The 14,582-nt window shown below is 42.5% G+C and overlaps 1 protein-coding gene across 4 annotated transcripts in view; it reads left to right on the top strand.

Annotated features, from left to right (window-relative positions):
- Positions 1 to 14,251, top strand: part of TBL1X (transducin beta like 1 X-linked) — a 204,880-nt gene extending 190,629 nt beyond the window's left edge. For all 4 annotated transcript variants that reach the window (XM_075776666.1, XM_075776651.1, XM_075776659.1 and 1 more), the window contains 6 exons: positions 671 to 792; positions 2,242 to 2,316; positions 5,754 to 5,881; positions 7,042 to 7,207; positions 8,563 to 8,664; positions 9,803 to 14,251. In XM_075776666.1, coding sequence (XP_075632781.1) covers positions 671 to 792; positions 2,242 to 2,316; positions 5,754 to 5,881; positions 7,042 to 7,207; positions 8,563 to 8,664; positions 9,803 to 9,829 — 620 coding nt within the window. In that variant the 3' untranslated portion in view covers positions 9,830 to 14,251. The remainder of the gene's footprint in view (positions 1 to 670; positions 793 to 2,241; positions 2,317 to 5,753; positions 5,882 to 7,041; positions 7,208 to 8,562; positions 8,665 to 9,802) is intronic.
- Positions 14,252 to 14,582: the final 331 nt, after the last annotated feature.

The following is a 14,582-nucleotide window of genomic DNA, read 5'->3' as shown; positions in this document are numbered from 1 at the left end:
TAGCTCAGTCCTAGTTAATGCCAAACCCTTTACAGAAACTCTTCCTCTCATTTCAGATCAGCTTGATTGATGTACCTATCTTTAATCAATCCCCAACCAAATTAAACTGAATGTAGGTATTATTAATCCACATGTCTGCACGGAATGATAGGTTTGCATCAGTGGTTACAAAGAGCTAGCGCAAAGGGAGATGGCCACCTGCTGCTTCTCCTTCCCATGTGCTGTGCCTGGCATTCACAGGAGCATTTTTTCTAACCCAGCTGAAATTATCCAGGTTTTTTTTCTGGATTAGTTTTTTTTCCAGATTCTTCCCTGAGCTGGCTTATAGAGGAATGAATGGTAGAGACAGCCCCAGAGCAGTGTGCAGCTGGGAGCGGGGTGGGAGGGTGGAGGCAGATTGTTTTGCCCCCTCTTATGTAACTTAACCCAAAAAACCAAGCCTTAACACTAACAGGTGCCACGCAAAGGATCAAGCTTGTCTGCTGCAAGAGAAAAAATAATTTGTCCCCTTCAGACAGTCCTTATGATCCCTGTAACTGGTAGTAGGTGATAGTCCAAGAAGTAGCTTCTAGTCCGTTTGATCCAGACGGATTACAGGAGGAAAATTACCTGGGGTAGTTCTTTCTTTGCTGTCTTCCCTGATGTTCCTTCCGTTGTTCGTACTTCACAGCTCCTGCTCTGGATGTAGACTGGCAGAACAACACTACTTTTGCCTCCTGCAGCACTGACATGTGCATTCACGTATGCAGACTCAGCTGTGATCGTCCTGTTAAAACCTTTCAAGGACACACGGTAAGTTTAAGAACTCCAGAATGTTAGTGATGATCAAGTCACCACAGCATGTAACAATGATGGCAGCTGATGGGTTTGCAGGGTGTGTTCTAGCACCAAAGGTGTTACATCCCATTGCTTCCCTGAAACCATATTCCTCAGGAGTGACTCACTGCCTGTGAGAGGGGATAAACTGTTCTAAATCACTGTAGGAGGCAAAACCTGCAGCTTAAACAGTGAGGCTATTTATATGTAGCATGAGCTGCATACTAAGGGCACTTTAATAAATAAGATTTTGTTTCCCACTGGCTTAATTTCCTTTAGTAAATCAGAACTATGAATAAGGAAAGAACAATTTACTTCCAACCATTGTTCAGTTTTAGAATCAATTTAATCTGGATGTATTTCCCCCTTCTTTTCCTGGTGGTATTTAATGACCATCAAAGGCTAGTTTTTCTAGCTTTCATTCATGAGAAAACTGCTTTCATATACTGACCTGTAATTCAGATACCAGCTTCCAGAACTTGTTCCCCACTGAGGAAAACCTGTGAATTTGGAGACCTTTATCAAGTCCATGGTTAAACTGATACTAAACTGATACTAAACTGATACTTCATGACATTCCTCCCAACAGACTGGTGCTTTTTATGATTATATGAAGTGCACTATTTTACACATGATCCAAATTTTCACTTCAAATATATGTACAGTTCCTTTTAATTATGACTGAAACATGTAAAATGGATAAAGCAAAATTTTAATATTTTCCAGGATTATTTTCACTGAGACCCTGACCCAATTTATATTTTAAAAAAACCCCATCTTTCCCTTTTTATGAAATGCTTCCCCCCCCCCCATGTATGACCCTCAAAAAAGCACAGCAACCTTACTGATTACCAAGGGGATACACTAGGCTTAGTTAATTACAAAGTGCTAGAAAGATTGATAGAGAAAGCATTGTAAGCTATTTAATATTCCATCCTGGATTTCATTTACATATACACCTCTGTTTAGAGAGACCAGCATTGTTGTAGAGCTGCAGTACTACGAATTATAAACTCCACAAAACTTCACACCCCACCCATATTTTCTATTGAAAATTTGTTTCTCCAAGATCTATGCAGAACATTAACCAAAGAAATACCACAATTTCACAAAGTTAATGCTGTATCATCAGTCTGTCTGGTTTGAGGGCTCATTTAAATCCTACCATATGAAGAAAGAGTATGAGAGACTTTGTGCCAGAACATGTCTCAGAAGACTGACTGTGTATTGTTCACAAACACAAACGGTTACCATTCCTAAATGACACCTAAATAGCATGTGCTTTTGTTCATCCACACAGCAGCCAGGGCTGTAATTTGTGGTTGAACCTGTGGCATGCATAAACCTTGAGTGCCCTCTTCTGGGTGCCCAGTACAATGCACATAACTGCAATCGTTAGTTAATCAATATGACCTTTTATTTCAGAACGAGGTTAATGCAATCAAATGGGACCCGTCTGGCATGCTACTAGCATCTTGCTCCGATGATATGACATTAAAGGTAATATAATTTCCATTCCTGATCTTCAAAAAGACAAAAATTACGTCTATTTTTTAATCTTCTCCAGAATGATGGTACTGTATCACTTAAAACTCTGCACAAACAATAGTTTAATTTTTTCCCATATTTCTTAAAGCCAGTCTGAAAGATTGAAGACAGGGAAGCAACCACTGGGAAAACTGAGACATCCTATCCAAATAAGTTTTAAGTGAGTGATACGTCAGTGTCACATAATAGTCGTAGTTTAAATAAACACATGTACATACACATACGCTTGCCTGTCAACAGAGGCCCAACCCTATGCTAAGAAGCAGTCTATTTGTTTCATGTTGAAAAGGATATAAAAACAAAGAGTTTTCTCTTTGGAGGCTTTTTTCTGAAAGTAATTTCATTGGAGCCGTTTAATTTTTTTTTTTTTAACACTACGCAATGGGACAGGACATGTAAATTCAGAGCCCACCAAAAATCTGAATTGCTCTCTGAAAATGCCTATCTTTGTCCATGCACTGTATGGGAAGGCTAAGGCAGCTATGCTGCCAACGTATGTGCCTCTGTTAGGTGCCTGAAGTGAGATGGAACGGATCTGGATTCTGGCTCGCAGGCAGCGTAGGTCTCTTTACCAGCACACCTGGGCCATGGCATTGTACCAGCAAACTGTTGCTTATACAGGGGGGAGTCAGGGCTTGCAGAAATACTTTTCACAATAGAGCTTTTCCAGCCCAAACTCCCCTCGGTCTCATTCTCCTTTCCCAGCTGCATTGAGTGAAGGCTGTATCCACCTAGGAATAGCTGTGTGTCATAACAGCAAAGTCGCCCTGCTGGACTGTTGATTTATGCTGGTTCCTTGAGCAAAGCCAACATCCCAGGAAGGATTTGGTTTTGTGGATTGAATTGTACCAGTAATACAGATTCCTCATAGTATAGTTGTGTTAATTAAGGCTCGTACCTCTTTCCACTGTTGATGGACACAGCTGAGGTAAGAGATGCTTCTAGCATGCATACAGGCTGTGAATAAGAACTGAAACTGAAAAAGCAGCAAAACTTGAAGAGCTAAGTGAACATCAGATTATTAATGTTTTCTCTTCATAGGTAGACTGAGTTCTGCTCAGTTCTACTCTCTCACAATACCTACTCGGGTTTTCATCCCTCTGGATTCTAGATGTATTATTCTGAACTGTTCATATAACTTAAAATTTACAGAAAATAGGGCTAGGAGAGACTGAACTAGAGCACCTTGTCTGTTACGCTGCTACGAAGCAGTATGGTAGTAACCAGTATTGCTCTGCTTAAACATCCTGACCCAGAGGTAGCACATTTTTTGGTGCCCAGTTGCATGCTGTGTTTTAAAAACCACTGTGGCTCAGAGTTGTTGGTGCCACTTCATATTTCTGACCACTGAATTTGGCACAAGAGCTAATGGTTTGCTACCCCTGGCCTCACTTGTTTCTAAAAACCTTCAGTGATAGAGACTGCAAATCCTCTTCAAGAAATTATTATTCTTCTTCCTTTTCCTTTGGAAATCAGTGCTCTCTGGATTCTTTTTTTTTCTTTCTCTTTTTTTGGAGTTCTTGATATTTTCCTACAGCTTCTTGCAGCATCTGTTGCCTGTTAGCCATAGAACATGGGTAAGCTTTGTGTAACATTTCCAAAAGCAGACTCAGGTATGCTGATGAAAATCGGCATAGGAGCACATCGTTTCCCTCATAGTGCAGACTTACAACAAGTGAGTTAAATCATTACTACATTTTTGGTATCTCTCTGAAATTGACTGACTAAATTTGAGTTATTTTCCCTGCTGTGAATCAGCTTAATCTTGTTTTCTCAGTTAGCTGAAGAAAAGATCTACTAAATTAGCTGTCGTCTCTGTTGAGCATATTCTTTATCTCATGCTGAAGTATTTGGCCATGTAACAGTGCATAAATAGCTGATCTCGTTCCATTGTCTGTGCTGTTAAAAACATCAGGAAAACAAATGGAGTTAGGAGGGAAGAGAAAATTTGCTGTGGCTCTTGACTGGCGTAGGAAAAGATGATTAGGTTCTAAGCAGTTATTGAAACTTTATTTTCATTCTTTAAGATGACTGCTGTTGCAATGTGTGACTTCAGGTTAAACTTCTCTAAATAGAGTAACTTAAGCTTCTGTATGCTGGAGGCCAGGTGCCCACCAAAGCTGCTCTGTCACTCCCCTCCTCAGCTGCACAGGGGAGAGAAAATATAACAAAAGGCTTGTGGGTTGAGATAAGGGCAGGGAGAGATCACTCACCAATTACCGTCACAGGCAAAACAGACTCAACTTAGAAAAAATAATCTAATTTATTACCAAACAGATCAGAGTGGGATAATGAGAAATAAACCCAAATCTTAAAACACCTCTACCCACCCCTCCCTTCTTCCCAGGCTTAACTTTACTCCCAGTTTCTCTGCCTCCTCCCCCCAGCGGCACAGGGGGACGGGGAATGGGGGTTACGGTCAGTTCATCACACGCTGTCTCTGCCGCTTCTTCGTCCTCAGGGGGAGGACTCCTCACACTCTGTCCTGCTCCAGCATGGGGTCCCTCCCACGGGCTGCAGTTCTTCATGAACTGCTCCAGCGTGGGTCCCTTCCATTGGGTGCAGACCTTCAGGACCATACTGCTCCAGCGTGGGTCCCCCACGGGGTCACAAGCCCTGCCAGCAAACCTGCTCTGGCGTGGGCTCCTCTCTCCACGGGGCCACAGGTCCTGCCAGGAGCTTGCTCCAGCACGGGCTTCCCATGGAGTCACAGCCTCCTTCGGGTGTCCCCACCTGCTCCGGCGTGGAGTCCTGCGTGGGCTGCAGGTGGATATCTGCTCCGCATCATCCTCCATGGGCTGCAGGGGGACAGCCTGCCTCACCATGGGCTGCTCCGTGGGCTGCAGGGGGATCTCTGCTCTGGCACCTGGAGCACCTCCTGCCCCTCCTTCTGCACTGACCTTGGTGTCTGCAGAGTTGTTCATTTCCCATATTCTCACTTCTCTCTCTGGTTGCAATTGCTCCTGGTGGGTTTTTCCCCCTTCTGGCAGCAGCTCCATCTTGGAGCCGGCTGGCATTGGCTCTATCGGACATGGGGGAAGCTTCTAGCAGCTTCTCACAGAAGCCACCTCTGTAGCCCCCTCGCTACCAAAACCTTGCTATGCAAACCCAATACAAGATTATGGGCAGTACAGCAACTGTTTAGTTCTTCTTATCTATTGAATAAATACTATTAAATGTGTAGCTCTTTCCCCTAATAGGGTTATTCTAACATCTGTGTACTGTATGTGCCAAACTGCTGCATTAATAAACTTCAGTTATGTTTTTATGTTTATGTGTGTACATCTGTGTCGAGATCTTAAATAAACAAATGGTAAGAAAAACGTAGAACTGAAATAACTCATCTGAGAATAGTTACGTTGCCATTTTTCCCCTTCATAATTACTCAGATTTGGAGTATGAAGCAAGATACCTGTGTACATGATCTTCAGGCTCACAGCAAAGAGATTTATACTATCAAATGGAGTCCTACAGGACCAGGCACCAGCAACCCAAACTCCAACATCATGTTAGCAAGGTAAAAATGTACCTCTTTCTGTTGCCTGCCAAGAAGGAGGATCATCTTTCTGACATGTAACTCTACTGTCACCGTGCCAGTCTTCCTGTGGACAATTCCAGTAAAAAGTACCTGCATTTGTAAATCAGAGGGGTGGAAACAAAGGAAAAGGAATCATATTTGAAAAGGGAAGAAGAAAAAGAAGGAAAATTGAGTCATCTGGTATTTATGATATTTAACTTTTCAGCTGCCTTGATAAAAGGATTGTAAATTTGTCATTGCACCTTCACATCCGGCATCCAGTTGTTATGAATTGAAGTACTTTATGAGACCAATGGCAGCCCATTCAGCCAGTTGGAATGTGTTCTGACCAGGGTCATCAGCTCACCTGGGCAGATACTGACAGGTTTTACATCTTGTTATCTAACAGAGAAAAGTTTGGATAATCTTTAAAAGTCCACTTGGAAATCTGTTCAAAATTCTTTGAGTTTAGGGAACATGTTGACTTGTAGAATGCCAATTGATGGTAGTGCCATGGGATTATCAAATCAGCTCATGGTGTATTCAGTTTGGGGAGGAGTTGTATCAAAGCTGTTTTATTTATTTTACTCCTTAGTCTGGAAGTGGACAGGGAAGAAGAACTTTGCTTTCTCAGAGTTCTTCTTTTAATATTTTTAATACCAGTTATTTCCCCTGCCTTTTTCTAAGCCCACAGTTTGGGATTTAGATGGATTGTAGCAAAAAACAGCACGAAAACAAAGTGAGAAGAACCACAGTTCTAGATAATTACAGACTGCTAATTCATTAAATAATACAAACCCATTAGGAATAAGATTTCTCTGGAACCATTTACCCTATTAATGACAATATATATTTTACCTTCCTGAATAATATCAGGTAGAATCTCAAAAAGCAGGAGCTTGGCCCTTTTAGGGCCAGTGATCTGAACCTATGTGCAGCACCCTGAGATAAACTCGAAGGTTCCACATACAAGAAATCAGTTCTGTAGATATAGTCCTTTTCAAGGCTGTAGCGAATATTAGCTTTTCTCTTTGAAACATTAGTTCTTGCTTAGCCAAGGAAAAAACCCTGTGTTATTCTCTTAAAACATTTACAGTATCAAACTGCAAATTGATTAACCCTCAAATTAAGCCATGCTTGTGTTTGAATGCTTCTTGCAGTGCTTCGTTTGATTCCACTGTCCGGCTGTGGGACGTTGACCGAGGAGTCTGCATCCATACGTTAACAAAACATCAAGAGCCTGTCTACAGTGTAGCTTTTAGTCCCGATGGAAAATATCTAGCCAGTGGGTCCTTTGACAAATGTGTCCATATATGGAATACTCAGGTACTGTGAAGCACATCTGGTTTAGATGACACGTTAATAGCAAATGCCTAAATGAAAAATACATGTACCTCTGTAGCGTATGACCTGCCAGCCAAGGTGAACCTGATTGTATCGACTGATACAAATCCCAGCATAACAGTTGAGTCACTCAGGTGGAGTGAGGTGACTGTCCAGAACGTTTCTATTCGGGCTTCGTTGTATGCTAAAACGCTAGCATGCGTGAAAATACGCGTGGTACGTCGTATCGTGCCATCAGCTTTGTGAAGCAAAAGTGTGGATTGATTCTTAGAAATAAGTGATACTTTTGTTCAGTGACAAGCTGAGTTTAGTTGTGAGTCCGATGCACCTGGCTGATACTCTGTGATGAGGAGGTGATAGATCCAAAGGGTCTATCACAGGCTGGGGACTGGGGATACTCTGGAAAATCCAAAGTGGGACATCATAGTTCCACAGATTTAATTCTGGATACTGATGCCTCACAGCCTGAATTAACAACAAACTTTAGAAAAGACCACCTCAGCCTAACTCCCCAGGCCTTTACTGTTACAAAGTTGACAAAAACAGATGTCTTAAGAGTCCTACTGTAAATTGCTTTCTGGAGGAGTGTCATGGTTTAACCCGGCAGGCAGCTAAAACAACCCTACAGCCGTTCACTCACTTCCGCCTCTCAGTGGGATGGAAAAGAAAAAAACAACCAAAAAGCTCATGGGTTGAGATAAAGACAGTTTAATAGGACAAAAAAGGTAAATAATAATGATAATAATAACAATTATAATGATAATAATAGTGATAATAATAGAATATACAAAACATGATGAACAGCACAATTTCTCGCCACCTGAAGTCAATGCTCTGCAAGGCCCCGAGCTACCCCACCTCCCGGCCCAACCCCCAGTTATATACAGCACATGACGTCATATGGTATGGAATATCCCGTTGGCCAGTTTGAGTCAGCTGTCCTGGCTGCGTCCCCTCCCAGCTTCTTGGGCACCCGCTACTTTCTCGTTGGCAGGCCAGTATGAGAAGCTGAAAAGTCCTCGACTGCTTGGCAACAACTGAAAACATCAATGTGTTATCAGCGTTATTCTCATGGTAAATCCAAAACACAGCACTATACCAGCTGCTAGGAAGAAAATTAACTCTATCCCAGCTGAAACCAGCACAAGGAGCCTGTTTCTCTTCATTATCAAAGACCAGTTTCCTGACTTCATCACCTTACGGAGGTGACAATAGTTGGGTGATGTGAATAGCCCCCACCTTGCCACCACTCTCTTCTTTTTAATGTAGTGCCATGCAACAGAGAAAGAGAAGGGGAACTTCTGTATCAAATGTTTGCATGCTGTTTTGCTTTGTAGAGTGGAACTCTAGTACATAGCTACCGAGGCACCGGGGGCATCTTTGAAGTCTGCTGGAATGCTAGAGGAGACAAAGTGGGAGCAAGTGCATCAGATGGATCGGTAAGAAGCTTTACACATTGTAAATGTTAGGTGGAGATTACTCTTCTGGAGAGTGCCAACAAAAACCGTGCATGCCATATTGCCTTCTCTGGACAGAGCTGAAGGGTAGGCAGCTCGAGAGAGAAAGAAGTAGTTCTGTGGAGTACAGTAAAAACGCTGCTGCTTTGGAAGGTTTTGAATACTAGGAGGTGATGTTCCTATTGGAAATGACGAATGCTTCTGGAATAGGTGGATGTTGCAGAAGATAGGAATGACTTTTAAACACGTATGTGATAAGAACACCAGTAATATTGTTTCTGTCATTATTTATCTCATCTGTCAGTTTTTAATGAAGGTCAGGTCACAGCAATGAACTCTCTAAAAAACAGTTGTCTTGGAGCTTTCTAAGTTTTATCCCAAAGTTTACCCTTAAATAGTACCTAAAAGAGGAAGTTTTCAGCATGATACCCAAAGATTTCATCGCATGGTAAAGGAGAAATATTGCTGCAGAGATACCAGTTACTCATTACTGGTTTTGCTGTTAATGCTACTTTAAAAAATTCTCAATTGTAGCGTGATCGGCTTGTGAAGGACGCACAGATGTTATAACACACTCTACAGCTTTTTAAAATAGTTCTACATGGCTGGCTGGTGTAACTACTCTAGAGCAGTATTTTTCAACTGTTTTTAACAAAGGGTACCCCTATGACACAATTCAGTTGCTTGAGCTTAGTAGTTGTGCCATTTGAGCTGGTGCCATGCCTGGCTTCCAACAGCTGCTCCAAACGGGCACGTGTCTGCTATGGGTGCTGTCACACCTGCCAGGCTGCATCTACTTTGGGTGTTTCAGAAATGGAAGTGGGCACCGTATTCAGGCAACTAAATAGAGCCCATAGTCTTGTTTGGGATATGCCACCCAAATGTACATTTGTAATCCCATGAAAGCCCAGCTAAATGTTAAATGCGTGGTTTTCACTTGGGTTTTCTCCCACGTCGGTTTGTTCCGTTGCTTGTGTGCGTGTCAACTGATACTTGGGACAGGCTGTTTTGCAGCTTGGGAGTATAACACACTGCTGGCTGATCAGCCTGTCTGTGGGGTCATATATGAATCCACATCACCTTCAGAAATGGTTCTTAATGCTGAGTCTTTTCTCTCCAGGTTTGTGTTCTAGATCTGCGGAAGTAAAAGTGAAATGTTTTAGAAGAAATTTCAAATGGACCAGCAGTGAATGTGTGGGGAGAAGCACTCTTCAAAACCATTCTTAACAGCTCCAGAACTGTACGAACTTGAACAAAGTTAGAGTGTACCGTGAAACCAACTCTCCCTGGCCACAGGTGTCTAGTATTTTGTCTGTAACCTTCATCAAGGAGTAAAAACACAGTCACTTCAGAGGGGGAGGGAATGGTTTCCACCTGGAACATTCAGCCTTGGAAGCATGAAGCCACCAGCTAGGCATTGCACTGTTTGGTTTGCGTCTGAGAACTTGCTCTGATGGCTGGGAAAAAAAAAGCTGTGCCAAAAAAAAAATTAATAAAAAAAAAGAAAAATGCTGTGATAAACCAAAAGGGAAAAAAAAATCCTCCTCCATGCGGTGTTGTATTTTTTCCTTCCAATTTGGACACTACAGTTGCTCTCCCAAAGGACGTTCAAAGACCAGTTTGTACTGATGAAATGCTCAACTTTGTAATCACAACACTTTCTATTTTCTAGACTACTTTTTTTGTTCAGTGTTTTTTCTATCAGCTGGAATATTACAGCCTGGAGGATCCCGGGCTTAGGATGAAACTTTTGTTTTCCTTTTATTTCTCCCTTCCACTCCCAACTTCTCCTTCCTTTTTTTTTTTTCCTCCTTCTGTTTCTTCTTAACGTTTTTTTTTTCTTTTTTTCCCTGTATGCCCATAGTAGATGCAGCCAGGTGGACATGACAATGAAAATTTTTGACAGACTGCTTCTCCTCTCTTCTCTCTCTTCCTTTTCCTTTCTTTCTCTCCGTTGAAAAGAAAAAAAAATCCTCCATGCTTCAGATCTTAGCGTCTCAAGGGCACTTTCAGCAAATTGTGTAATAAGTGCTTTATATAAGAATGCAGTGCTGGGGAAGATTTTTACAGGAGAAAGATGACTTTTAACAGAAAGAACCCAGTGTATTTTTGGAAAAAAAATATTTTTTATGTTAAACAGTTTTAAAAGCCTGAAATGGCCACCAAATGTAGACCAGTTGTGTAATTCAAGCAAAAAGAATGACACAGAGTCCAAGGAACATGAAAGGTGCAGTATCCTTTTTCTTTCTCTCTCAGAAAGTGCTGTAAGAAAAAAATGCCGTTTGATACAATAAATGCCAGTCATTTACTAAGAGTCCTCTTCCAGCAGCCAGGCATTTATATAGTCTCATTTCATTTTCGTGGCTGTTTGATGATGTGCGCTTATTAAAAGGGATTCATAAGTTTGAGACTATAAATATAGCATTCATTTTCTTGAGTCCGTATTTTCGTTTATCCTCAGTAGCCAGGGGAAAACGCTTGTGTATCTTCTTTCCTCTAGCAATAGGTGAAATGTCATGCAGAACGTGGGTTTGGCTGCCCGTGGCCTTGCTGAGCAGCGCCGTCTTCCAGTCTCATCCCACTCAGCTGTTTCTGTTCCAGGAAGTCAATGGGATTTTACCACTGACTGAATGAGATCAGTCGGGCGGAGATCTATTGACTGCATCTATCGTTGTTGAAGAATGGAGTCTTGCCAAGCTCCTGTCCATCCGTGGTCAGCACACACCTTAGAAGCAGGCTCTTCCATTGCATCGGGTGGTCTGTGGTGCTGCCGTCACCCTCAGCCGTGCGTGTGCCGTGTGCGACAAGGAGAGCTCTGGGTCTGGGGGCTCCCCGTCTGTCCAGGCACATTAGCCTTGAGGGTGTCCTCAGCGCGGTGCTCAGAAGACAACATAGAACTCTCCATTAGCTGAGGACAGGATACAGGATATATAAATTGTATGTCAACCTGTATACCACTACAGAGTTATAGTGGGTGAAATGATCGGAATGATGATAAAGACTTCCAAAGCACCACCTATCCACTTTGAACAAGATTTCCTTACTGCGAGCTAGACATCTGCAGGGACGCCTACAGAATGCTACATTACTCGAAGAGCAAATGATGGATGCGACGAAGGATGCATAGGCAGAGGTTACTGAAAGTGCTGTAAACTATAAGGCCACCTTGGGGTGGTGGCAGCCATTACTTAGTCAAACAGGTGTCCTCTCTAGCCCACAGGCTAGGCTAGGATTTGTAGGAGAGAGAAGAACGACACAGAGAACCCCCTTAACATCACGTAGTACCTTCCTGCCCAAAGTTTGTGTAACACAGGATCTTCCCTTCAATTTGACCTCGACTGCTGAAGTGGTGATTTGATCTGAGCAAAACCAAAACCAGAGCCCTACTGCTGAACTGGTGGTGCAAGACGCACCAAGCATCATGGTATCATCCTGACATCATCATGGCATCGTGCAATCCGTACCTCATTTTTTTTCTCCTGGGTTTTCTTCTCTTTACACTCGCATCTGCACAGTATCTTAGTCCTTCCAGTGGAACCAGCCACTGCCAGGTTCAGCTGCATTTCTTCAAGATGCACATTTGGAAAGGAGAAAAGAAGTAACTGCTAAAAGTAACTGCTCAGTCCTGAGGTGAAAACAGTTATGTGGGGGATTTTGGTTAGTAATGACAGTTAGGCTTGCTTGTAATTTGTGTCAAAGAATTGGACACTGGAAGGTATCAAGGATTATTTTTGGTGTTAAATGCTTTTATGTGTTGGTTTTAGTTTTCTGCTCCAAGAGCATGGGCTGTAGATGATCACGTTGCAGTTTTGCACTGTTTTATAATAACCACGTGTACCTACTAATTTAAAGTCCCTATTTAAAAAGGAAAAAAAAATAGTACTTGTTCGAAGAGAGACTTGAATTTGAATAAAAAGGTTTAATGTGGTTTTATAAAGCACGGTTGGGTTGATGATTTGATTACAATCCTTGCATGTACACGGTTAACTTCCTAAGCTGCTTTTGGGTGGCGTTTCTGAGAATAACACGCAGAAGGTCCCGGTCTGCAGGCGGCGGAGGGCAGCGGGGATGGGGCCCTGGCCTTGCCTCTGTCCCTCCAGTGGCGCCTGCGTAGGCCACACCTCAGGACTCAGAGAGATGAGGTTGCTCAGTCCGAGTTCAGCGATGCCTCATGGCTGATTGGCCACACAGCCCATGTTGTGTGCTTGCTCCTGGGACAGCTACTGTAGATAACTCGGCAGTGTCCATGATACCTGTTTCTTTTTGCTTTTTCCTTTTTTTAAATTGTCAGAACACCACCTTTGCTCTGCCCGCCTATGTGGAGGTAAGAAGAAGAGAAACATAATTTGAAAATCAGTTGGTTTGCAAAGCCTAGGTGTGAGAGAGGCTGCTGGTCCAGAGAGTTTTCTGTACGGACCATCAGATTTGAAAGCAGTCTGTGCAAGAAGCTAAGAAAAGTCATCTTTCTTCCCCTCTCTAAGACCCTAAAGACTGGAAAATTCTCAAAGATACTGTCGTAGATAGTTTTCAGCTAAAACAAGGGCAGCTCCTAAGGAAGGCAGAAGATGTAGCTGCGAAGGTTAATCCTAGCCTACGGAGCTGGTTTCTTTAGGAGGTGGGCAATGGGGAGAGAGAGGCCTTTCCAGGCTGTGGTTCAACGTGGACGTCTAAGGCCAGCCCTGCAGAACCACCCTCGGGGGAGCTCTGGCTTTCCTCCTCTGCCGCCGTGACATCCCCTGGCCAGCGGTGCCTTTCTGCGCCTGCCCTGGAACACAACACCGTGAAGCAGCAGGCTGGTGGACTTCAGCGGTTTCTTCGTACAATGTGTTTTGATAATTTTGTTGATAGCTCTTTGTAACAGAAGAGAAATTGCAAAACCTGAGTGACCAAACAGGATTGTAAAACCATCGAGAGATTAGCTGGATTTTTATCATTGCTGGCTGTCTGGAACTGGCATCGAAGTGAAAAAAAAAGTCTCTGAAAAACCACTCAACTCTGGGGGTTAGAAGGATACTGAATCTTTTATGTAGAAAACACTGGGTCCCTTATGGGGCACTAAAGGGCCTGACTTACAGGGTTATACACACATTAACCCCATGCTACATCTTAGAAATTTCCTTTTAATTTGTTTAAAAAAAGAAAAAGAAAAAAATAGCTAATTTTAGAGCCAAGTGAAGTGCACTTTGTCAAATGTAAGGGTCTGCTTTGGTTTTGGGTTTCTTTTTTCTTTTTCCCTTTTTAATTTTTTCCTCCTTTTTTTCTTCCTTTTGCCTTTTTAAAAGATGTGGTTCTTTGTCAATTGCAGAAATGTTCTTTCAGCCACTCACTGAAATTCTGAATTCTGGCTTCTGCAGTTTTTATTGTCTGTGTCAGACTTGCAGCCAGACTTGGTTCTCATTTCAGCATTTCCCAGGTTCTGTTGAAACAACATCAACCCTTATTTTGTTTCTCCCCCAACCACACTTTCTTCAAATTCACCTTGTGTATTGTAGCTCATTTGTTTTAAGGAGAGAATCAACAGATCATATTCAGTGTCTTGAATAAATTGCTATATTTTGATATTAGAGAATTCTGTGTGTTGTTGTTCCTTATTCTTTCCTGCCTGTTTTGCATCCTGCACTTAAGAGCTGGGGTCGGGTGACTTAAGTTGTAGCGTGGCGGCGTGACCTAAGGGGTGACCCGCCCTGCGGGTGTGGAGAGATCACCACTGCAGGTTCATAGGAGTTTGTAATACACCAAGCCATGGAGGCTTTATCCTCTAAATTTCTCTACTTTATTACAGATAGCCGCAAATACCACAAAAATCACAACTAGCAAGTCTAGCTATGATTAAGAAAGCAAATATATATATGAAGCTATTAGAAATTATTATCAGCAAGCAATAGTATAGAAACAATCAA

The sequence above is a fragment of the Balearica regulorum genome, chromosome 1, assembly GCF_011004875.1.
Source record: "Balearica regulorum gibbericeps isolate bBalReg1 chromosome 1, bBalReg1.pri, whole genome shotgun sequence".
Taxonomy (NCBI): domain Eukaryota; kingdom Metazoa; phylum Chordata; class Aves; order Gruiformes; family Gruidae; genus Balearica; species Balearica regulorum.
The sequence above is the reverse complement of the archived record's forward strand: the minus strand, read 5'-3'. Positions and strand labels throughout refer to the sequence as shown.